The sequence below is a fragment of the Cantharellus anzutake genome (genome assembly GCF_015039405.1).
Source record: "Cantharellus anzutake strain C23 chromosome Unknown EI90scaffold_117, whole genome shotgun sequence".
Taxonomy (NCBI): Eukaryota; Fungi; Basidiomycota; class Agaricomycetes; order Cantharellales; family Hydnaceae; genus Cantharellus; species Cantharellus anzutake.
This window is the reverse complement of record NW_024067067.1, coordinates 43616-68720: the sequence shown is the minus strand read 5'-3', so window position 1 is coordinate 68720 and position 25105 is coordinate 43616. Positions and strand designations below refer to the sequence as shown.

The following is a 25105-nucleotide window of genomic DNA, read 5'->3' as shown; positions in this document are numbered from 1 at the left end:
AACCTTCCGGGGCATTACCTGCACTGCAGGTCACTCTGCCTCCCCCATAATTATGTAAAACGTGCCACTTTTGCTTATGTGTTGTATTCCGCATTGTATTACCTGCACAGCCATCCGGGTGAAATTACACCATTTCTGCCACTTGTGCTGACGTGTTCATTTTCCATTTAGGTTTCATGACCTTGTGACTTTTATATTTATAATGTACAATTGGTAGACAAATCAAGTGAGTCATGCTGAAAATCAAGTGAGATTGGCAAAACCCAACGTGAGCGTCACCTACGAATCTCTGAGGCTTGATTTTGGGCTCTTTTGGTAGAGGAGAATTAGATCTATCCACGTACCAAGTTTAGGGGTGAATGCCCAACTACTTCAGGAGTTAATATGAAGAACTCTGCCCTTCGCAATGTCAGCGCTTACCTGGCCAAAATTCCCCTTACTTGTATCTGCACCCCTCGTGCTAGGCTGCGTCCGATGACACAGCCACAGCCTGCATCTGCTAAAATACTGTGTCGTACTCATGAATTGGCATGTCAGCCTGCGATGCGGCCCATTCTTGAAGGGATGCAGCAGACACATGCCCAACTGCGCAGCTCTTGGTCCAACCCCCCCACTGCTGCTGCACCCCCGCTTGCCCTGCCGCATGGGCGCTTTGGGCAAGGGAAGGAGATTTATTAGTCGATACTATTGACCAATTTTCAGTGCGCTTGTCTTATCCTCATTTGTACACTTGTCCCCCCCAAGTCGCTGTCCTGATGTCCTCTTTCTGCTCCCCATTTTCCTATTTGTTTCCTATTATCCGGAACACTTCCGCTATTGTCTCCACACACCTGACATAGCCCGATGCCATGATTCGGGATCTCTCCTGAGCATAGAACATCTATGCACTCTTTTTGTGTGGAATAATGATTTAATCATGGTTCACTTTTTTCTGTACAACTGACTAGGGTGTTGAAAAGCAGTGCAGGTCAGCGCGTGCGAAGGCACGCACTCTAGTTCTGGATTGTTGTGGGAAATCGCCAGAATATTCCCACCCAGTCTGTGCTTGCGTATGCGCGCTTGCGCAACAGTTTATTTTACATATAATATCATTGTAATACATTTCATGTATGTATAAATACGCACAGACGTGCATTGAGCAAAATCATCAGAAAAGTTTCTAGCTTACCTCTGGTCTCGCGAGTATAACCGCTGAAGTAAGCGGATTGCCTTATCAGGAATCCCTACATTACAACAATAATGTATATATAATATCACATCCAACAACTTCAAGACAAATCCCAAGCTGTTCGTCCGGAATTTTTGCTACAATATTCGAAGAAAGTTTGCACCCGCCCCACATTATCTTAGGCGCTTTAGACTCCCAATATGATTCGGGCTCAGCATTTCACGACTCGCGAGTGCCAGTTCATATTATATTTCGCACCTCGCGAAATTCATCTTTCCTTCCGATGTTCACGATCCAAATTATGTGGTCCGATTCCCACGAGGTGTACGTAGGCGCACACCCAACTTATGCGCGCTTTGCAATGAATGCATTCTCCCCAATCCACTTATCTGCGCGAAGCCACAAATATGGCAAGTATTTCGGCCAGTGTACGAAGCCGCCCCAATGCGAGCTGACTCAGCGCAGCCACTGCAATGAACGCTTTACCCCCCAGTCTTCTTGAGCGCGTAGTCACAAGTCCTACTCAATATGGCAGGTATTTCGGCGAGTTTATGCGAATCTACGCTTCCATTATGTTGACTCGGCCCAGCGACCTCAATGAATGTATCTTCCCAACCTTCTTGTGCGCCAAGTCACAAGTCCTTGGCTTAACAACCCCGGTACTACGCATATATGGCAGGTCGTTCCTTCGGCTAGTGCGGAAAGTTACCCCCATACAGTGCGCAATTTGGCGTTGTGCCTAACTCCACCGCAGGTAAGCGCTCATGACGATTGATCGATAACGGCCGGGATCCTGATGGGTCCTTTAATCCCCCCCCCCCCCCCCAAGCCATAAAAATACTCAACCGCGCCATGCGAGTTATGTACAACTACCTTGCATCGGCACCCCCGCACGCGGCGCTGGTCACCTGCCTACACGCGGCGCATTGGCCGGCTCAATATAATTGCTTACTATGCTTCGTACAAGTGCATGACGCAACTTGTATCTCAATTTGGGATCTACGAACGCGTATTGCTCAGGTCACCCGCGCCGAGGGTATAATTAAATAGCTGGGGCAGCTCCTTTTAGGATTCGACTCAAATGCCGAGCTCCCATCGGTTGTGCAAGTGAGTTTCCGTGGAAAATAGTAGTTCCCGCTACTTATGCACATACACACACTTGTAATTCCAACTCCCAAGTTCCCACCGCACCCAAAACGACAGGGGGGTACGTACGCAATTATGCGTCAGCCATTCATGGCGTATGCTTGCACGGAGACGTCTCCGTTTCGGCCTTGCCTTTGGAACATAGGAATTCAAGAAGCCAACCACGGCGTTGCACGTACAAGCACACACGTATAATACATACGCGTTAACGCAAGCACGCATGAATATCATCATGTCCATCTCCCTTCACCCTGGGCCTAATTACCACGATGAGGATAACTAACTACTCATGTGAAAAAAGCTAGCCCTCTTCCCGGTTTTCTTTCCCAGCCCATTCCCAAAAGAGCAATTCAACCTTCCCCACACCGGCACCTGCACCCCCCAACACACACACACACAACAGCTACACTCAACGTGGGATGTGGAAGTAGTGGACTTTGGCCCAAAAGATAATATTCGAACGAATGCACCCGTCGATTACGGCCCTACCTACAGAAACACAAATCCGTACATCCATCCATGGGCGCTTAATCAAAATGTTCGACCAAGTGGCGACTCGGGCCCGGAGTCCCCGACTGCGTAAAAAGAAAAAAATGCAATTTACAAGCATTGACCCCCCCCCCAAGTGTCCGGGACCCGGTCATGGTGTAGATAAGTCTATGAGTATAAGGGCGGGATCCATGATGCAAAGGTGAGAAGAAAAAAAAACACAGTTCGTTCGTGCGAATTTACTGATTACAGTTGACCTAGATCTAGATCTACAAACGAGGGTAATAATATGTACAATGCGAAAAGTGCGATGAGAAACGGCCAGCTAGTTGGGGGCGGGGGAGGGGGGGGGGGGTGAGAAACAACTTTCCGGTGAAAAACAAAAACAAAAACAAAGATATTTGACTTTGAACAGGGATTGTAAGTAAAGACGCTAGCAAGATTCAGTAGAAGTGCCGAGAGTATATAGGTAGTACTTTGGCAGTAAGATGTTATAGGGGTGGGGGGTTGGGGAAGGCTGCAAAACCATAAATTCTGCGTAGCATTACCATATCGACATCACGTTAACTACGTACAAGTTTGTCATCGTTATAGCCCACTCCATGAATAGTTTACACACCAAGCCTGTAATCAGATAAGTAATTAGTGGTACCATGATATACATAGCACACATACATATACGTAGTTACGCGTCAACGGCATCATCAATATTTCGATGATCGATCCAAACCAAGTGGCTGCAAGGGCCCCGGCCACGCAGTTGAAGTTATGGCCGGCACAACGGCATATGAGACGGATCCCGAGATCAAAAATCAACATACATATGTATACGGTCTTCCACCCGGCGTGTTTATGTATGTATATATTTACGTCATGCATGTGTTATCGATCGTACGGCAACGGCTAACGGGCGGTGGAGGTACAAGCAAGCCGGCCGGAAGGAGGAAGAACGATCGGTGTTACCCGGAGTGGGGGGGGTGTTCGTTATCAATATTACATAATTGCAAGTTCTCCACACACTGCCCCGCTAACGCGTCAACTCACTGCCACGTACGTACTTGCGCCGCCCCACGGATCCCCCAAGTACCCAGTAAATGTTTGAAAAAATACGACAACGTCTTTTTACGCCCAATCAAGAACCGCACACAAACGCCTCAACCACAGCCATTTATTATGTTTACCGAATGAAATTTGTTATATTCAAACTTGATTTGCACAACATCCAAGCAAGAGAAAAGGAGGCGATAAAAGTAAAGATGAGGAGCTAAGGTGAAGCTAGGAGTTATAAAGGAAGGTACCGGATTTATGAATATAGCTTGTGAAAGTCCGGATGGAGGAACCGGCGGTGTTAACCACCGGTACAAAGGAAAACTGATGGTGTGTGGCAAACCGGAAACTACGATATCCGATACAAAGGGGGGTGTGGAGGGAGAGGGGAAACACGAAAAAAAAGGGGGGGGGACACTAGATAGATATCCGGAATGTTGTGTGAAAGAAAGAAAAGAGAAAGTCCGCCGAGAAAGTCGTGCATGCATGTTGGTTAAATCGTGCTTGTGGTATGCGTGTGTGTGATTTGAAAAAAGTGTGATTTGAAGAAGCCGAACCCGAACAAACAAACAAACAAACAAGAAAAACATCGCCGTTTCCGCGCCCGCGCCTCCATGATGCGTGACCGAAAGGCGGTTGCTTTCTCTGTACTAACAGTCGACGCCCGATGCTCGAAGAGCAAGTGTTAACAAAAAAAAAAGGAGTTACAAGAAACCGAGTTCACAAAAGCAAAGAAACCAAAAAGCGGGGGCATGCAGATGGATATGGGAAGGGAAGGGAAGGGGGGGCGCCGCGTTGTCATGAGGCGTGGATATGCGGGCGTAAGGAGTCTTGGGAGGAGGGGAAAGGGGCTAATGATACAGATTGATGTGTTGTGGCGTGGCGATTCCGCAGATGAAAGAAGATCTGAAGATCCGTCGTCGCTGTACAGATTATATGGTTGGAAGCTAACCGCGCGGGGGGGAGAGGGGAAGAAACTGGAAACCAGAAGGGGAGAGAAAAACCAAAAAAAGGAGGATTCGCCTTGCTTCCTTGCTTGCTTGATTTGTTGTGATAAAACCGATAATAACTTGATACACGAAATCGATTGAGGCGGTGATGATGATGAATGAAGAAGGCAGATAAAAGTTTGAGCACAGGTCAGGTTTCAGGAGGGTTGGAGGAATGCATGTTTGGGGGGGGGTATCCGTTGCAGTCGTGTCGCGTCGTGTCGAGTCGTGTCGAGTCAAGTTCCCAAATCCATCGTGAAAAATGGGAATCGGGACCGAGATGAATTGCAAGATTGGGATTAAATGGAAACAGATGGATGGATTGAGACTGATAGATGCGATAGATGCGATAGATTGAACCGATATAAACGATGCGATGCGATAGGAAGAGAAAGGAATCGAATAGTGCCGTAGGATTTTTTAGGGTTATTGACCCTTTGCACCGCTCGAAGGCATCAACTTGTTCGCAATCCGTTTCTTTGCACGGTACACCCCCAGATGAACACGGACCGAAAGAGAGTCCCAGCAGCTCGCTCTGAATGCCAAAGAGAGTGTGTGTTAAGTGTAAGAATCGCGAGTGAGTGAAAAGAAAAAAAACTCACGACGAATGAGACTGCCGATAGTCATCTTCATCATACTCGGATCTCGACTCCACCCGGCTCAATTCTGACGATATCGACCCACCGCGGCGACGGAATATCCTCACACCTCGATACTTGTTCTTCCCATCATCCTCGTACAAGATTTCATCCTCCTGTTGGCATCCTTGATGCATGTAATGATAATCTTCGGTAAAAGGGGACGAAGGATCTGGAGGGGAATAAGAAGGGAACAAGGAATTGCATGATGATTGATTGAACCACGCGGTTGAAGAGGAAGTTGGAGTGCGGGTAGAAGAGATGGAAGAACTACGACGATGAGAAGATCCAAAGGATCGTTCAGAGTCGATGGATCGTCTTCGGGACGACGAAGCAGCATACTGATCGTCCAACTCGTCTTCTTCATCGCTAGAGAAACCATCACTGGTGGTAAGACTGGGAGGAGGAGTCATATGATACGCCATCCCGGCACCGAGGCCGGTGCCGAGACCACCGGAGATGGCTGAAAGTCGTCTCGATCGATGTTGAGCGAGAACATGTCGACGCCTAGAGGGGTCTGAAGTTGAAGCGGATCTATAACTTGATGATGAGGATGATCCGTAGTAATGAGGTGATGATGTGGAGGAGGAAGCGTGTGGTGGTGGTGGTAAGAGGGTGTAGGGGAACGCGGGTACTTGGTTGTTGTTGTGTGCTACGAGTGCAACCATTGCAAGTTGACTGGTAAGAAGGGGATAAGATGAGTTAGCACGAAGGTTTGATATAGGATTTGAGGAAAGGGGGGAGGAGGAGGACACAGGGGCAAGGGACAAGGGACACGGGTCCGGGCTTTATAGATACTCACCAAAGGTTTGAGATAAGGGCGCGGATGTTCGCTTTGAAAGCTGTTTTTTGTTATGACTCGAAGGGTGCTTTGGACTGGATGGAATTGCCAAAGCGACGGTGAATGACTAGAGTGAGGGGTGAGGCAAATGGCACTTGATAAGCGCACGGAAAGAGGAAGCGCAAATGACTAGGGGGAGAAGGGGGAGGCGCTTTGATGGGTTGAGAGGAGGGGAGATAGTTGAGCGCTTGGTGCATTTGAGGTGTGCTTTTAAGTAGTAGACGCGGGGGAGAGAGAGAGAGAGTAAGATGACGCTGGGCCCAGGCGAAGCTGCGACCTCGGAAAGGAAGCCCCGCGGGAATAATCAATTATTATAAATTCAATGCGTGTGACTCCTTTCGGACTTGGTCATTTTTCCATTTTTCCATTTTGTTTTTTTGTTTTGCTTGTGAGAATAAAACAAAAATGGAATTACCTATTCAGTTAAAATGAATAGATATCATCCGATTGAGGCAATGCACGTTATTTATCACGGTCCTAAATCAATAAAGTTTCCCGTGCTTTGATAAAAAAAATCATATCTTTGCCCCATGATAAAAGATAACTGGAGGGGGGGGGCTATTAAAAAATAGTCTCACAAATATTCTCTGCTTGTGAACAAAGCGCTTTGGTCCGTTCCTTCACCACGGTCTCAGTCTGCGCCGCGGTGTCGACCTTACAGTTGTGTGCTGTGTAACGATCAAAGCCAAAAAAAGAAAGAAAAAAAATATGCTGCTGCGCTGGGACGGCCTCGTGTCCAAGTTATTGCGTGGTGGAGGCGCTGTTTGACTTGAGAAGGAAAAACTATCCGGGCGCCGCGCGGATTCGCTTCCCAAAATGTAACGACCACCCGGAAAGATGAACGCAACTGCGCATGCATGGCAGAGTTGCGGGAAACTACCGACGCGTAATCGCCTGTGCACACTCTGCCAAATAAGTATACACAGTTACGCGTAAACACTTGGTTTGAACACACAAGCTACTATACCTCTCCCCTCCATCCTCATCATCCCACGCGAGCGCCTAACTCACTCTTCTGATTAGCGCACACAACTAGACCTTCCATTCCCTTTACAGTAACCGGAATATACCCGTGGATGCGGGTCCATCGGCCAAGTGCCGCAATCTCCCGTCCAGAGCGCCCCAACCATCCTAATCGATCTCCCCCCCCATCTCAACCGATAACAAGTGATGCGACCGGCAACTTTCGTTCCGTTCCGCTTCCTTGGATCATGCGCGTAACCCCCTCACGCGCGAAAAAAATTACTCGTCTTGCTGCCCGCAAAACTTTCACACACACAAACCGTCCCTATCATACAATTAATGTACAACGCCAAGTGCCAAAAGAGAAAATAAGAAAAAAAAGGTGCTTGAACATCTCAACCCAACGAGGCTTCCTTGCATCGTATCCTTACCTTCGGTCCTTCTCCATGCAATCCAACTTCGAATTTCCGTTCTCGATCCCCAACTTCCGTTCAATTTCCTATTTCCATTCGAATTCCGCTCCCCCAATCCCGATATGATAACCCCAAACCACCAGCGTCCGAAGTACCCGTGTGCCCCGTACAATAATCACACACACACATACATAACTGTAACTAGCTACATACTTTTTTTGTTTGTTTTTTTGTTTTTTTAACTCACACACAATGAACATTGCAATAATATGATGAATGCAGGGTCGGAGTGATCAACACGAGTTTTTTTGCCTAAAACGAAACACCTGGCCTCACCGCATACGCAAATCCCCTAATTAGCATCGGATCAGGCTAATAGCTCTTACCGCATCTGAACCGCAGCCGGTTGCGGGAAGCATGCGCCCCTCATGTCGCTAACGTTGTTTGCTCGATCTGCTTTTTTTTTTTTGCCGGCATGCAATGCAGCAGTGGTTGCTGCGTCCGTAGCAGAGCATGCAAGCTTCACGATTTGCCGGCGCTATACAGATATATATATATATATGACACATGACACAGCCTTTTTGTTCATGCTGCATGGAGGGCTAACCCGTATCCACCTCTTTGCATGCATGCATGCATGCAGTAACATGATCATTCGTCCCCATATATATATCGCTTACGCTTGCGCAATCCCTAAGCGCGCATCATGACGCGCTCGCTCAGCTGCCCTGTACTAATCCTTATCAAAGGTGCGCGCTCGTCTGATATCCAAACATGATAATGCTTTTTACCCGATGATGTTAAGGGTTAGACAGGCACCGGCCTCCCTCGCCAAGATGTTCAATTGCAACAACCGATTTCATTGAGCATTTTCATGATTTCTCTCTACTCCTATCATTACTTACTGGATCTCGTTCCAAATTACAAAAATAAAGTTCATATCAGATATCACACACACACACACACACACTTGGCGCCCCCCAACATTTATTTACACATATGATGATCCATAAGGCGGCGGCCTGTGCGATCTCACCTGCACAGCGCCGCGACAACCTTTCAACGAGTGAATGATGTAATGGTTTAGAACCGTAAGTGAGCCACCGCTTGCGCAAGTTTACATAAGCCACTCACTATCCCTCTCTCTTACACACACAACCCCTTGGCATCGCAAAACGGAACGCCAGCACCGGTGTCACGCCACCAAAATCACAAAATAATCACTGCACACCCGGATCTCAGCAATATATACACGGATGGGTTCAAGAGAGAGCTGTCAGCGCAAAGAGTTCGGACAGCGACAAGACCCTACTTAATCAAATTATTCTTTTGCAATTTTTTTGCGCCCCTGCACATCTTTTGCACCTCTCCCGGTACAATATCGGTTCCCCCCCCAAAGAAACTCCTCAAAAGGTTTAAGTGCCCAGCTTCGGCCGCCTGATGGCAGTGCATCCATGCACAACTGCCAGCTTCGATCCGGGGGGGAGGGAAGAAAGAAAGAACCACAGGTAAACGAGTGTGCTCTTGACATTTTGGGCATATTGCATCAATAAGCAATGGTAATGTTATGCGTATCTACAAAATATTGCCGAGTACACGATGGAATGCCCGATCCTTGGTCTCACATGCCCACGCATCTCACACCCACATGCACCCGGCCCTGCTCTACTCACCCTTTCTACTCCCCCCTTTTTTTTCTCCTTTCCGTACCGGCATCTTCTTCTTTGCTCCTACCCATCCAGCTACTAGCTTCTACTCCTTATGCTTCCCCCTTTTACTATCACCACCACCACCCCAGCTCTAAAACCTCTTTTACTAATCAAATTCAGATTCCCGATTCAATCAATTCCACATCGGAGAATCTCGCGATGGTATGTTCATTTCGGTCGTATATGCCCCTTGTGCAACATGCACGTCCATATATAGTTTTTTCACAGACAAACCCACCAAGCCCGAGCCCGAAACCCTCCCCCCCCTTCAACGTCTTTATCAATTCTTAGCAACAGCAACCCACCTGTCTCCGCCTACGGGTTAACCAAAAAAAAAACCCATTTCCAATCCCGGCTTAATATTGATGTCTGATTCCGGTGTTGGGCCCGTTAAGTATCAATCGAACCCTTTTGCTTCGCTTCGATCGGGTTGACACTCCGGGTCGGAACACTCGGTCGACTTCCATTGCATTCTTGCATGTACCATATATATATCATTATTATCAGCTCAGCAAACGTTACGTCGCCGCGATCAAGACCAATTCCACATGTGTATCCAGTTGAGAGTTGCAGATTCGTGCCGTTGTACCGACGTTAGTTGTGCTTGCGCTTGTGCTTGATCCGAATGAGCCGTAACGTACATCCCCGATGGATTTCAAAGTAATGTACAACGCGCGTTGGATGGCCGGGATCGATGATGATCATATATATGAATCATGCAAGTATCGATCGATGTCCTCATGGTCGGTCTTTTTTTGCTTTTCTTTTCTTTTTGCGTGCGTACATGACATTATCTTTAATCCATGCATGCTCAAAACTGATCGTCATTGTCTAAATTCAAAAAAAAAAGGTGTATCAATTGGCTCGGTCTGATGGGGGCCACTTTTGATGGCCCTGAACATGACATGACATGGCATAGCATGAGTACAATGACCGAATCGCTACGATGTTCATGCATTTTACCGCGTGCGCACACACACTCTCACAAACTCACCACCACCCCTTAATCTATCCGCGCGCAATGGCTGGCTCTGTATCTCAATCTCCAAAAAAAAAAGTGCAGTATATAATGGCAGCTGACTGATTCACGCACTATTACTAACATCAAGTCTTCGATCTAGCTAATACATGATATCTTCGCCACACATGTAATAGTATACGAGAGTCATCTCACTAATCGATCAAGTTTAGCTTATTCACAGCCCCGTTTAGGTTCGTCCAGCTCCTTCTCCTTGTGCATGCTCACTCAGTCTCTACAATTCGCGTCGAATTATATTATGCATGATCCCCTTAGCGGGCGCTTAATTAAATGAACCCACATAAATAAAATTGTCGACCATGACATGATCTCCTTCGCGATCTCATCCACATCGCGCGCGCTATATACATTCGCAGTCATACTGCGCGCATCAAGACGCCTGGCGCCCACCATGCGCATGATGCGCCGCCTCCGCATTTCTATAATGTAATGTATAATTGAATATATTCAGTCACTAGTGAAGTACCTGGGAGAGTTTTAATTGATTCAATTATATTACTTATCTCGAATTCCGGAAAAACGGCTTGTAGATGTGGAGGTAAGGACCATATATGTACATGTGCGGTTGCCTGTACGCGCGACATTTCTATAATGATGATGGGATTGCGCGGCCGGGGTCTCGTGGAATACATATGCTTGTTGTTGATTCAATCAGTACATACTTAGTGTCGGTTCCGAACTGGCTTTAAGGAATTTACGCATGCATGATATCTAGGGACGTACTACATCCCATGAGCGCGCGCACTCGCTCTCGATCAATATGCGTGCATGGCTGCGTGGTTACTTAAAGCTATGAGAACCGCGCGCGCGCGAAAAAGGCTTCCCTTTTTTTGTGTTTTTTCCGCTTCCGTTTCCACCTCCCGCAACACCGTTCGAGTTTTTCCGGTTGGCGATGTGTGGCGGCAGCGGAAAGATCGATTCCGCTGGCAGTGCCCATATTGAACAATGATCTAGTACGTGTCCATTTTTCATGTGCTGTGCGCGCCTGTACCGCCCAGCCGCAATATTTACTCCTCCATAGCTGCATATTGCATATATTCGATCGAATCATGACAGATGGGAGAACAAGTAAACATCCAAAATTGTTTGTACATACGTGCATTGTTGCCAGTACTATATACCATGCGTCGATCCCCGGCCCCGCGTTCATTTCGCACCTCACCTCGCCTAGTTTCGGTGTGTCATTGTCGCCTCTGATATATCAATAAAAGTACAAACCAAACCTTGCATAATGCGGTGCTGGCTCACGCAAAATATGGTGGTCTTCGCACGGATAGGCCAATTAGTGGTATCTGCCTGATTCTTGGAGAAATATTTCCACCTTGCCAATTTTTGGATCAATGTTATGACCGTGCACAGGTGTGGAATACCAGTAGAGCCATTTTTCTATAGTGATACATAATATTGCAGTGGTAAACACATTGCAAATATTCGTCGAGTTGATGAAATGTGGGCTGACACTGCCCAACCCTAACTTGTCAAACATATATAGACCATGATCGTGGAGTTATAAACTACTTGTAGTGCGAAATCACATACTATAAATGTTTTTGCGTACATCTTCCATGGTGTATGACTCGCGAGAAGAACCATCATCCGTACAAGACAGGTAGGACGGGAGGGATATCACGCAATAGAAACCACAATTGCACATCCAAAGCGCATGTCAAATGCTGAAAATTCTCCGCTATCAAAAGACAACAGCGGATCATGGTAATACATGCATGCAGACGCAACATACCTCGTCGGACCCCCTTCTCACCTTCCCCTACCTACACCTCTTCTCAATTTCCTGCATCCGATCCTTTCTTCCGGGCACTGCGATGTAACCATTGCCTGAACCCCAAAAATACAGGCACATTAAATCAATATGGATCACATCCGAAAATCGATCCCGATCAATACGGTTCGGTTGACAGGACGAAGAACAGTTGATAAGTGATATCTACATAGCTTAAGCACGACATTAACGTCAACTCAGCGACGCCGGATCGATCGGGTGGGTACTACGCAATCATGTCATTGCCACGAAAATTAAAAATAAACGCAGAGACAAAGTCCCCTCCATTCACGAGAAGGAATAACACTGACCCCCATGCTCCGGCCTAAATGAACAATACGAAAAAAAAAGTTGATAGTGGAATAATGTGAAGAAACTCCCGCGTCCCGTATGTTATGTGTGTGTAATGTCGTGAAATTTACACACGTTCCGCACAATTAGCAGCTGGCCACGCAAATCGAATCCAGGGAAGGATCACTTATTGATCCATAGGGAATCAAGTGCCAGATCCTTAACAATTCCCACACCCACCAATTACCTTCACACGTTAATATCAAGATGACCGAGAGTTGGATGGAGCCTACGAGAGGGCAAAGGGGCCGTGAGGAATTTTTCAAAGAAATGCCGTGGACGAGAGACACGAGAGAGAGTGGGCATGGTGTGAATCGTCGCTACGATGAGTCGATGCCGTAGTGGAGGCCGGCTCCGGGCGCCCGCATCTCACACTATCTCACGATTATCCAAACCGCCTGGAACTGTGGGGCCGAGAATAGATAGAGTTGTCTTCATTCCCCAGGTGGGGAAGTTCCCCTCCCCAGTGAGTGAGCGAACGCGAGATGGATAACATCCCCAAAGCTTTGACGATCAAGAAAAGGCGAGAAGATGCACATGAGAGACAACTAGAGGTTGCACGACGGATGAATGAGTGAAACTGCCAGTGGGTATAAGACGTAGATCACGAGAGCGAGATCAACAGTCACACAGCGATATGTGTGATCCATTTAGCAGTGGAAATCAGCGGAGCAAAAAGTTGTTTGGAAATGTTCGTGGTGAGTTGCGGTCGTCAGGTGGTGATCCCGCCATCATCCAATGTGGATTCTATTAAAGATGAACAGGAAAAATGGATGCACCGATGGCTTGGGGAACGCAATGCGGAGCTTGAGGATTGATCCTCATAGGTTAAAAAAAGATGGCTGATAATGAACAGTCAATAAGATAGCTTTGAGGATGGGTAGCTAACAATAATCGCTGCGAAGGCAATATCATTGCAGGTGATTCTAATGCGACGTTGCTGATTAACACAAGAACTTGAAGTAGCCTATCTCGTGTCTTGGATCAGTGGTACCAGCGGAGGGTCGTGAGGCGGGCACAGTGACTGGCTGGTGTGCAGATTTTGGTCCATGATTTTCTGCCAGGAACTTTATTTCCGTAACGCACCTTTGCTTCAATATTTGAGTTTAGATCAAATCTGAAGGACTCTCGCTCAATTCGCTATGAGCCATCATCGGCCGACAGTGGCACCACAGTCTAGACCACGATTCCTGAGAGACTGGGCACACGCCAGGGCTTCGAGGAGCTGTCGATCTGTAATATCACTCGGGACTTCGGACCACGACGAACAAGGCGGGAGATGATAGGAAGTACTTTCCGATCCCTTCGACAAGTCCGATGGTCGACGTACACTTCGGCATCCGAGCTGTGAGGTTATTTGGACGTCGAACGGTTAAGGAGTCCGAAAAGATCCGGAGTTGGAAGTCAGGGTCGCACGCATTAGGTGCTGTGTCGGGTGTCGTGCCGTACCCGCTCGGAAGGCAGGAAACGGGGCAGTGCAAGGTCAAGAATGGGATGGAAGGATCCAATGGACGTTGAACTCCAACGGTGAAACTTGGCAAGTGAACGGACCGAGCGAACAGTGCTGATGCTCTGACACGTCAAGGATACCTTCTAAAATATTGCCTAACATGTTCGAAAGAATGGGGAGATAGGACATACTTCACTTCGAAGTCAAACGTGCCTTGGGCACCCGCGCTCCACGCGCAGATCGGGATGAACGGGCCACGGAACGCGAACGCCTCGAGCAGCCTGGAGCTCAGTGCATCTGTGGCGCCACCCTACAGGTGAGTATACTTTGTCACTATAACAGTCAGGACCTACCGCTTGCAGCGACGTGGACCTCATGTCACTGGATCGACGCATGCTGTCATAACCTCTGGCAGCTGAGGAGAAGGGGGGGAGGTCACCTCGTGATTGCCAAAACGCGGGTTATGTGACCTGTGTAGAATTGGGGGTTGGTCGTCCCCTGACTCTTTTATAACGCCAGCCCTCCATTGTATTTGAGCGCCGCTGAAACAAGGAGGGTGGTGTGTGCTGGCACGCCATGAATTGATCGAGCTTCTCGAAATGAAAGCCGGGAAATTACCTTGCTCAAAGCGGCGGAACTATTTTGCAAGAGATGAGGTAGAACTAAATGAGCTAATAGAGACCGATGTTCCGCGCAAAACGGGAAAGAGACCGGCAAAGAGATGGACTCGCCAGGGGTGACTGTGGCCAGATTGGTCACGTACTCACCCTCCACAAGATTCTGTGGTGGGCATTTGCTGGGAAACAATCCCTGGGTCTATTTCAACTTGACTCTCAGCCCGTCCGATCACGTATTCTTTGCCAGTGATCTCATTAGAAAGTTCTGGAACTGATTCTGTTATCGTTGATCGTTTGTTTTTGTTTAGAAGCTGGGCGGAAAAACATTTCTAGTAGGTTTGGCGCTTCAATGCTCCCTCATCTCGTTGGACACCGACATGCATGGGTGTCAGTCAGACTCTTACCCAGTTCGTTGTCGCTCCGTGGACGCGCGAAATCTGAGCTTTCTTGTTACTAAGTACTTTTATTCAATACTAAAGTAGTCACGTTGGGATTGAAGCACATGATATGAAAACGTAATCACAAGTTCCAGTCACATGGTACGGAAATAAGGCAATTAAACCCGATCACCTACTCCGAAAAACGAACGTCGTTGTCGCTCCGTGGACGCGCGAAATCTGAGCTTTCTTGTTACTAAGTACTTTTATTCAATACTAAAGTAGTCACGTTGGGATTGAAGCACATGATATGAAAACGTAATCACAAGTTCCAGTCACATGGTACGGAAATAAGGCAATTAAACCCGATCACCTACTCCGAAAAACGAACGTCGTTGTCGCTCCGTGGACGCGCGAAATCTGAGCTTTCTTGTTACTAAGTACTTTTATTCAATACTAAAGTAGTCACGTTGGGATTGAAGCACATGATATGAAAACGTAATCACAAGTTCCAGTCACATGGTACGGAAATAAGGCAATTAAACCCGATCACCTACTCCGAAAAACGAACGCGACACTTCGCTCCAACGACTGGCACAATTTGGCGGTGGCGGTGTTCTCGGTAACATCCGGAAATAATACTTCGATCTCAGAAAGGCATCCTCGCCGTGTCCCCTTGTCCCTCCACCACCTTTCACACCATGAACACACCTGCAGATCGCGTAGAACCAGGCCAGATGCCTTCTGCTGAGCAAATAAGAGCCCTAAGTGAAGCAGAATGGAATCGTCGTGCATGCTGGTTCCAGGCTGAAATCGCCGAGTTTCTCCTTCGTGAGCCAAAGCAAAATTTAGTGTCAACAGCTGCAACAGGAACTGGAAAAACATACACGTTTTTCCTTCCTGCACTCTATGAAAAAAAAAAACCAGGGGTTTCTTTCATAATCGCACCGCTGAGAAAGCTTGCAGATCAGCATGTAGAGAGCGCAGAGAAATTAGGACTCACCGCAATTGCACTGGAAGCAAGGACCATTAACAAGGATGTTGTAAAGGCACGTACATACTTGAGCAAGGATTAATTGCATACTTATATGTAAATCCATGTTGACTTACTAAGTAGGCGATTGCAAGTATGAGATATCAATTTGTTGTCCTGGGCCCCGATTTGCTCCGAGGGAACCTCCTTAGACCACTCTGGATGAAGGACAGCTTTGTCAGTAACATTAATCGTATCATTGTTGACGAGGCCCACTGTGCAGTCCAGTGGCTGTCGTTCCGAACAAAATATACGAACTTAGCCTGGCTTTACTCATACCTCCGGAATCGATGCCAATGGTACCTCACTTCTGCGACCTTGGACCCTCGCACATGCAGAAAAGTATTGTCAGCAATTGGAATGGATCCATATTATAGTGATCACAGTGGGGAGACAACAAAATGGTTGCGTCGTTCAAATGACCGTCCAAACCTGCATTATTGCGTCCGTCAGATGCAATATAGCAAGGATTCTTGCAATGACTTAGCATTCCTTGTCCCACTAGGTTTGAAAGAATCCGATCCTCTTCCAAAGCCATTTCTTGTGTACTGCGAGTCCCGCGCTGATGCTGAGCGCAGTGCTGGCTTCCTGAGGTCTCGAGTGTGCACAATGCTCAGAAATAGGATTATTTGGGTACATTCGGGGATGTCAGATGGTCATAAGTTAATGGCAGTCAAGTTGCTCAAGGAGGGAAAGCTTATTGGACTCACAAGTACGGAGTCACTGGGGCTGGTAACTCTACTCACATCCCCAGTGTCATCTATCTAATTCAAGTCAAACAGGGCCATGACCTAGCAAACATCACTTGCTTGGTTCAGTTCGGGCCACCTGACAACTTGAACACATTGACTCAGCGATTCGGAAGGGCCGCACGTAATCCTGAAACTGCGGCCATCGTTATTCTCCTGGCACCAAAGGATTATTTCGAGGGCACACGGCAGCGGCGAGAGGAAAGGGCCCGAAAGATAGCTGAGAACAAGAAACGGAAGGCTGACGCAGCAGTGTCCAGTGAGAAGAGACCAATGGCAACTGGGGACAGGCGACGAAAGAGGCTCTGTTCAGAAAATCAAATCAATGCTGCCTTGATGGAGCACCAAGAATTCGACAATCACTTACTTGAAATCCATCGTCCTGACCCCGACCTACCACCCAGGATGGATGTATGGCCAACGAGCGACATCGATATTCCTCTAGAGGCTCCACTCCAGAATGCAAATGTGGAGGGTGAAAGCCACCTCACTTCAGGAGAGAATGAGTGGGAAGAAGCAACACCGATGGATCTTGAGATCTTGTTAGACGATGTCGAGAGGGAGCTGGACTGGGAGATGTCCTGTTTGGAAGCGGTGGAAAGCCAGAGTGCACGTAAGTGGCCCTCACTGAGCTCCCCCACTAGAACTTCACACAGAAGCTAAAATTGCAATCACTAGCGGGTGATACAACAAACATGAGCCCAAATGAGGACCCGTGCAGCCAGGGGCTTGTGGGGCCTGCAACAACGTTGTCAAAGGAATCAAAAAAGAAGACTCACCGAAGGAACCCCGGGGACCGAGAGAATGTTGACCCTGGATTGGACACTTTCATCAATGCCCACTGGCTTCCAAAAGATGACCTTCGCCATGGGTGCCGGAGGAAAGTCCTAGATGTTCACTTCGGTAATGACCGCATCCGTATGTATTGATGTCGTTGACATGTGCCTGCAGCTCATCCCAAATTATGTCAGCAATCCCCCGCAGCTGCTGTAACCGTTGTGACTTGCGCAACCCCACCTCGTGCTGTGATCTTCATAACCCTACTCTCACAGCTACAATGTTTGGCCATGAACTTGCAGAACAATCTGTTAAATGGGCCCCTCAACATGCGAAACCAGGTTATAAGAAGGACCTGATTCGTTCGTCTCAACTCAACTCAGCACTCCGTGACTGGAGGAAAGCTGAATTTTCCAAGCGTTATTCTGATCGGCTGGACCATATGTGGATAGGGGACTGGATCGTAGTTGGCAACAAAATCATTGATGATATTATCTATCTTGCGAATAGCAACAAACTCTCGAGTGAGCAAGAATTCATACAACTTGTTGATTGGGAAGAACGTGCACGCTACGCATCGGAGTTATTACCGATTATTCACCAGGTTTTTCCACCAGCTCCACCACCATCCACTCAGTCATCTGCTCAGCCATCCGTGGCAGCGGAAGCTGGTGCTACAGTTCAACCTCGCTCGAAAAAATGTGGCAACTGTGAGAAACATGGCCACAATGGTGAGCTTACTATTACTATGACTAGTTGCAATATTTTACGAACTGATGTCCGGATTAGCACGAACTTGTCCTGAGCCATGTAAGAACTGTCATCAGAGTGGTCATACCAGTAAGTTGCATGCAAGCGTAAATACAAAGATGACATTCTCTTGTGCCATTACTTAGAGAACCGTTGCCCAAACAAGGAAAACTCCGCCACTCACTCAGCGTCTCGGCCCAAGATATTGTCAATTAAGCAGCCAGATCAGCGGCATCAATTTCGTATGTGTCATCTGTCAATTCCAGGTCACCACGATTAATTGTGCGCCACATCATCCCGCATTGGAACAGCTCCAAACCCTTCTGGAAATGATCCTCGATCATAGTAGGTGAAGTGCGTCCTTTCTCGTACTTGTGAGGTCGAAGGTTACGAAGGTCTTTCATGATAGCGACTAGTCTGGATTCTATATCTGGGCTGGCATGGTGCAATGTCTTTTCTGGTATGTGATAATCTTCCTCCACATCCTCGATGCAAGTTCTATATGCCTGGATAATTGATGATTGACTAATTATATATTCTATTGTTTTTGTAGATCCTGTCCCCGAATAAACGACCTACGTGTTTCTCGTTAGAATTCGAACATTCAAATAATGAGTTCATTGTCCACCTTTATGTAGAGGTTCATCAATTCGACAAGCCAATCAATTGCCCGAAAGCCTGCTTTCTTCCCTGCAGGATTACAAAGCCAGCACCTCATAATCGCTGTGCGGAGTGGTGCGGGGTACTGTTGTAGCTTGAAGAGAAAATTTAAAAGGTATGACGCATACTTATGCTTCCCACAAGCCTGGAAGATCGGAATCCAGAATGAAAGGATATCGACTACCACGTCCACCATTCCATGATTCATAGCGTGCACGAGGATGCGATAGTACATCGCATCTCTATTGAACAAGACCTGATTCGTTTGCCTTTGGTCTGGACGATTTGGCAGTTGCTGATCTTCATCAAATCGCTTCGTCTCGAAGTATTCCTTTGCAATATGCTCGGCGCGTCGTTGAATCACCTCAAGGCTTGGCTTGGATTCAACAAATTTCTGGAGGTCGCCACCAACATTCTCCGTCCACGCGTCAAGAATGGTGCATCGGGTAATGTAATTTATTCCATCATTCATCATTCGAAAGGGTGGGACTGCCTTGTTTAATTTAGAAAGGTCATTTGGGAAGAGCAAGCAGAGGCGCTTGTACAACCCATTTGGGTCACTTCGTGAGTCCTTCCCAGTTGCATGAATCCTATTCATCGCATCAACACATGCCATTCTGACATGAAACAGTCCTGGTATAGCCACAAGATAATGCATGCGCTCAAGCGCGCTTTCTTCAATGCGCCGTGATCGCAAAATCCCTTCGACCTTCTCAACTGTACCAAGATCCCCGTGTACAAGAATAACGTATTTCTCGAAGACCCCCGCTTCCACGATGCCACTTTGCTGGAGAAGTGACATGATAGCGTCAATATTCCCATCAATTGTGGATGCCTTCGCATACACTGCCTCTGCGGTAGAGTACAACATTTGTTGCGGTGACAACTGGAACGTCGATGGAGGATCAAGAAGATGAGATCGAAGTTCAGGGAAGTGTTCTTCGATCAATACTGATGTGATGTGCCACCGACAGTGTGCCATGATTCTGACTGTAGCTTCGGTAGTCGGTAGGACATCGGCAAAGGTGATCATCGGTGGGACATTGGGAGCATTGGGGTTGTTTGGATGTGAGTCCCATATACTTTCAGCGTATTCTAAATGCTCAGGAAGCACCTCCTTTGGGGGTGCAAAGAAAAGTCCCGTAGTGATGCTCTCGAACGTGCGGTCCTTAAGATCTGTTGGCTGGCCAACACCAAACTTGAAGTCACAGTTGTCGTACGCTAAGTTCACTATTCGAGTGGACCCAAGGCTTTTATTCAACTCCTTCTGGTTCCTTATCAGTGACATTCGAAGGTTATCCAGTGAGGAGGGGGAGACTGCAAGTCCGGCATGCGCAGCCCACTGACGGACGGATTTCGAAGCATTCGAAGCAGCCAAATAGAATGAATTCTTCACCTGCAATGCATTGCACTGTTCATTGCAACCATGCAAGATTATCGATAAGATTACGACTCCTTTCTATCCAAAACTTCAGAGTAAGTCATACATAATATGTATTGCACGCTATAGCTTACAATTTGAAGCAGGGCGTAGTTCCTCTCCCTATTGTTTCCCTTTGACTGGTGCCCTGCACTAACATGATCGCCACAACCGTCTTCATCTCTTCCGGCACCTAACCCGGCACTTCGACTCGGTACCACCTTTGCCCTGCGTCCTTCTCGTCCCTTGCTTTCCACCACAAGGAGGTGTTGGAGCAGTCTCCAAAGTGCCGGTGCCTTGGACTCAAATAGCGGCCTCAGTACGCTGGTTTTCCCCACTTCGAGCTGTGCTGGATGGAGTTTGGAGGCATTCATGTGGAGTCCGTTCCCTTTTTCCATGAGTGCTTGTATCTCTTTGATGTAAACTGCTTGGGCGCTTGTGAGAATCCAGTTTCTCACAACAGTGGCATCATGAAGATCTTCGGTAGTACTGAGGATATGGAGTTGCATTTCCCGCAATTTGTCTCCAAATTGCATGGAGGTCAAAATGATTGATAGGAATGATGTGAGGGTGAGTCCATTAGCTAGCATGTATTTAAATACATCTTCTACGCGATCTGCAGGTGTGTTCATGGTGTGAAAGGTGGTGGAGGGACAAGGGGACACGGCGAGGATGCCTTTCTGAGATCGAAGTATTATTTCCGGATGTTACCGAGAACACCGCCACCGCCAAATTGTGCCAGTCGTTGGAGCGAAGTGTCGCGTTCGTTTTTCGGAGTAGGTGATCGGGTTTAATTGCCTTATTTCCGTACCATGTGACTGGAACTTGTGATTACGTTTTCATATCATGTGCTTCAATCCCAACGTGACTACTTTAGTATTGAATAAAAGTACTTAGTAACAAGAAAGCTCAGATTTCGCGCGTCCACGGAGCGACAACGAACTGGGTAAGAGTCTGTATCCTTCACAAAGGTCTAGAACTTAGAAACCCTAATTCTACGCGCGCCAGCGCACAGCCACGCTACTGTTTCCATTAATCTGCTTAGGATGAAGCACGGTTTGTGGATGGTGCTCTGAAAGAAACATAATCTCCTGACCCGCCTCTCTTAAGTCTGGTTGGACTGTGATCCAGTTCGTCCGGTCTAATTACCCCTATCACCTGCCTGACGTATTCACAAAGTGTAACCTCCACAAAGGGACATGATGACGCTTGTGCTATACTTCTTGCAACAAGTCTACCGTCAGATATAAATCTTGTTGGTCTATCTACGGTTCACGGGAATGCTAGGTCGGCATTTGAGCTATCTTTGGTTTGGCTTGTTCACCCATTTCGCGGGCAGTGGGGAATGCACTCTTTCAAATGCGATAAGACTTATCCACATGTTTTCCCCCCAGCATGATGCATTGGTCGTTCACCCAGGGGCCCCCAAGCCATTAATAAGGCCATCGAGGTACGTGGCTGCATTTTGAGCGCGGGTTCATTTTCTGCCCGTGAGTGCAAGCACTCACAAACATGGGTCTCGAATCCAAGAGCCGATCCTGAAATTCATGGACCTGACGGTTTGGGGGGAGTCGTTGGGCTTCCACCTCTAAATCACCCTGTCATTCTTTCTCGCCTCGAAAGCTCCCATACCGCGAATGCGGTGGAAGGCCTTGCCGCTGCTGCAAAGCTTGCAATTAGCTCTGGCTACAAGATACATCTGGTAGCCACAGGGCCCCTTACCAATCTTGCCCTCTTTATATCTGTTTATCCTTATTTGTTGTCCGCGTTCGAGGAAGTTTGCTTCATGGGAGGCGGTGAGCATTCATGATCTGGCCCTGAGTCTCGCTCCTGATTGGTACACCCGGCCAAGGTGTGGGCATTGGGAATCGGGGTGCAGTAGCCGGTGAATGCTAACTTCTTGACTGATTTGACATTTTGTGACGATTGTTTACTAGAATTCAATATTCTTTGTGACCCTGAAGCTGCTCAGATTGTCGTGGACGCACCAATTCGAAAGGTCGAATCTTCTCCTTATGTCGGGATTCTGCAATGCACTAATTTATGGCTCTCTGACGAAAGACAATGATTCCTCTGAATGTCACGCATAAAGCCATAGTCACAGAAACGTTGCAGAGGAGGCTTCTGAATGAATGTTCGGAGCGAGGCTTGTCAAATACCACAACACCACTCCGCCATACGCTTCACAGCATAGTCTCCTACTTTGCCGCTTCATATAAATCTGTGTTTGGCTTCAATGATGGGCCACCACTGCATGACGCACTCACGATCGCGTATGTTGCTCGACCAGAATTGTTCAGGGCCACAAGATACAGGGTCGATGTAGACTGTATTTCAACTCTGGGGACAGGTCAAACTGTCGTAGACGCATTCAACTATCGAGATTACGATGATTCGTGGGGCCCAACAGGCAAGAACGTTCTTGTTGCGGAAGGAATTGATGTATGTTCACCTTAGTGCGGTTGCACCTCAATCTTGATCTGCATTCCTTATAGGTCCCAGCATTTTTCGAGCTCTTTTTTGAATGTGTCGACCGTTGTGATACCGTTTCCCGCCTCAACCTAGCTGCTTAGGGTGGACGCATAGGCGAATTCTCATTGTCATAATGTCCGCAAAAATACAACGAGCCAACCATGTAAAGCTGGCATACTAAGTAGTCTGTAGAGATGCAGTGCAAATGAACACAAGGTCCACCGGATCACCGATCTTTGTTCAGGGTGTCAGATTTGAAGCACGGATTCACCGCCAATGGTGAGACTCATACTTTGATCTCTGTTCGACTCGGCAGCTCCACTTATTATCGAAACTGAGACGACCGCATACCAGTAGCTCACACATCGGCTTCTCCATGACAAGATAAGCATTGTCATTAGGGGCAATGCCATTCGCAGTTTGCTGACTTGAAACCCAAATCTGTGACGACTCTCTAAGACGCTTAAGAGCTAGCCCAAAAACAGTATTCCTGTTTTCACCTGCAAACTAGATGAGAAAACGAAAAGATATCTTCGGGCCCTCCATAGTCTATCACAATTGCTTTATTTCTCCAACGCCCGCAGAATTGCAAGCGATAAATTTCTACAGCTCGGGCTCAGTTGAAGGACTCCCCGGTCTAACAGGGGCAGGTCCACCTGCATTGTGGGAATAAAGCAGGCAGGCAGGCGTCAAGTGGAGCGAAAAGCTTCCTTTGGACTTCAGCTCCTTTTTCATCATATCCATGTTTGAAATGAGAGCTACTGCGGATTGCATCAAGGACCAAGGAGTTACTATGAGGAATCATTAGGAGACATGCCGCAGCACTGCCAAAGGTCGGTTTACTACACGCTGCTACTTCTAGATGCGGCATTTCTCCTAAGAAAGCGAAGAGACTCTATCTCTACGATTGGCCGCATTCGCTACGAAGTAAAGGAAAGTTGAGGCAATTGGCACGTGGCTTGGTCGCCTTCATGTCTCGCAGCTGGTAAACGAAGAGTACATGATTCTCAACTTGAGTGAAAGCATCAAGCTTGAATCCACGAACAGAAAGGTGGACATGTTCAGCATATTTCCGGCGGCAAGGATAACCTGGTATGGTATATTCACGGCTCCATGCACATAAATCAATTGCCGTTCGGAAAATAAACAACTCAGGGCGAAGCTCGAGATCGAGTTGGCACCTAAACAACATACACGTGAGCCGAGTATCTAGACACGGAATGTGGAATATCTGTGGTATCAACGCTAAAGCGAAGGAAACAGAGCGTCGGAAAAATTAGCCTCTACGAAGTATTGGTCAGCCCGTGGTTGCTTTTGTTTGAGATGTGCCCCATTCACCAAAGTCAATTGAGCAGCATGCAGTTCCGGTTGCCAGCAGGATGTCGAGACGCTCAAGATTGTAATACTGGTCCAAACAACTGATGATACCGTAGGCATGGTGCATTGATAGGCGTCTGGAGAAGCAATAAGGGCCTTGGACCAAGTTAATTGGCACTTGAGCACTTGAGCATCGTTGGACAGGAATCAGAGTTGAACTGTACAGTTTGCACTGTTGCCGGATGCAAAATTTGAATCGAGTCTTCATCCAACCTCAACCGGCCAGCCATGGAAAACGATCAAGTAGAGGATTTACAAGGTCTCTTATTTTACTGAGATTGATGCTATTGTTTTGTAGGGTATTCTCGTTGACCTTTATATTCCTCGTAAATGCGCTGCGACCAGTTGAGTATACACATCCCTCATGCGTGGTCGGCAGCCACATAATGCACTAATCTATCGCTGCGATACTACTTCCTTTGTGTTCCCTCTGACAGGTCGTCTGATTGCTGCAAATGATCGCTCTTCAATTCAAATATCCGTCGCCGATGTCGACGCTGAGGGAAAGCTTCTCCCTACTTCGACTTCGTTCGCCATTTCTGGGCAGGTCCGCGCTAGCGGTGAGAGCGATGATGCAATCAACCGCGTGGCAACAAAAGAAGGGTGTACGTGGTATACTTTTTACTGCCACTTTGCTTGGGAACCAGCTCACATTTTTTTCCCTTTTCTGAACAGTACTACAGACTGTTTGGTCGTACCAGAAATAGAATCCTATAGTTTTCCATCCCGGTTCTGTCATCTGTTGTGCTCTACGTATGGCAGACAAATAATACTCCACCCTAGAAATTAGGGTTCGCATCAACTGCGGAGAGTTCTGAACCGCTTCAGTCTATGCATGTTCTTGCATGTT

General features: G+C 47.4%; 7 protein-coding genes across 7 annotated transcripts; 3 read left to right on the top strand and 4 right to left on the bottom strand.

The window, feature by feature from the left end:
• Window positions 1–5254: 5254 nt before the first annotated feature.
• Window positions 5255–6293, bottom strand: EI90DRAFT_3293636 (uncharacterized protein). Its single transcript, XM_039067393.1, has 3 exons — window positions 6280–6293; window positions 5442–6155; window positions 5255–5374 (listed from the first exon to the last, which is right to left on the bottom strand). Exons 2-3 carry the CDS (start codon window positions 6143–6145, stop codon window positions 5266–5268), a joined length of 813 nt encoding a protein of 270 aa, XP_038909190.1. The 5' UTR covers window positions 6146–6155; window positions 6280–6293; the 3' UTR covers window positions 5255–5265.
• A 7521-nt stretch (window positions 6294–13814) lies between these two features.
• Window positions 13815–14418, bottom strand: EI90DRAFT_3134330 (uncharacterized protein; the record flags this gene model as incomplete). Its single annotated transcript, XM_039064657.1, has 3 exons — window positions 13815–14145; window positions 14215–14333; window positions 14377–14418. 3 exons carry the CDS (start codon window positions 14416–14418, stop codon window positions 13815–13817), a joined length of 492 nt encoding a protein of 163 aa, XP_038909189.1.
• A 1336-nt stretch (window positions 14419–15754) lies between these two features.
• On the top strand, window positions 15755–17015 carry EI90DRAFT_2885123 (P-loop containing nucleoside triphosphate hydrolase protein; the record flags this gene model as incomplete). Its single annotated transcript, XM_039053951.1, has 3 exons — window positions 15755–16057; window positions 16135–16782; window positions 16833–17015. Coding segments are annotated over 3 exons (1134 nt in total), but the record flags the coding sequence as incomplete, so codon positions are not given.
• A 1523-nt stretch (window positions 17016–18538) lies between these two features.
• EI90DRAFT_3158867 (uncharacterized protein) lies at window positions 18539–21193 on the bottom strand (the record flags this gene model as incomplete). Its single annotated transcript, XM_039066202.1, has 3 exons — window positions 20502–21193; window positions 18955–20445; window positions 18539–18901 (listed from the first exon to the last, which is right to left on the bottom strand). Exons 1-3 carry the CDS (start codon window positions 21036–21038, stop codon window positions 18539–18541), a joined length of 2391 nt encoding a protein of 796 aa, XP_038909187.1. The 5' UTR covers window positions 21039–21193.
• Window positions 21194–21252: 59 nt separating this feature from the next.
• Window positions 21253–22979, top strand: EI90DRAFT_3147408 (nucleoside hydrolase; the record flags this gene model as incomplete). Its single annotated transcript, XM_039065526.1, has 9 exons — window positions 21253–21295; window positions 21517–21545; window positions 21602–21693; window positions 21746–21856; window positions 21937–22202; window positions 22259–22291; window positions 22344–22405; window positions 22468–22848; window positions 22902–22979. 9 exons carry the CDS (start codon window positions 21253–21255, stop codon window positions 22977–22979), a joined length of 1095 nt encoding a protein of 364 aa, XP_038909186.1.
• An 809-nt stretch (window positions 22980–23788) lies between these two features.
• Window positions 23789–24427, bottom strand: EI90DRAFT_3086181 (uncharacterized protein). The gene is made up of 3 exons (XM_039062184.1): window positions 24217–24427; window positions 23924–24161; window positions 23789–23860 (listed from the first exon to the last, which is right to left on the bottom strand). The coding sequence occupies exons 1-2, from the start codon at window positions 24313–24315 to the stop codon at window positions 24060–24062; spliced, it is 201 nt and encodes a 66-aa protein (XP_038909185.1). The 5' UTR covers window positions 24316–24427; the 3' UTR covers window positions 23789–23860; window positions 23924–24059.
• A 1-nt stretch (window position 24428) lies between these two features.
• On the top strand, window positions 24429–25074 carry EI90DRAFT_3086179 (ribosomal protein S21e). The gene is made up of 4 exons (XM_039062183.1): window positions 24429–24498; window positions 24554–24599; window positions 24693–24860; window positions 24931–25074. The coding sequence occupies exons 1-4, from the start codon at window positions 24484–24486 to the stop codon at window positions 24960–24962; spliced, it is 261 nt and encodes an 86-aa protein (XP_038909184.1). The 5' UTR covers window positions 24429–24483; the 3' UTR covers window positions 24963–25074.
• The last annotated feature ends 31 nt before the right edge of the window (window positions 25075–25105 follow it).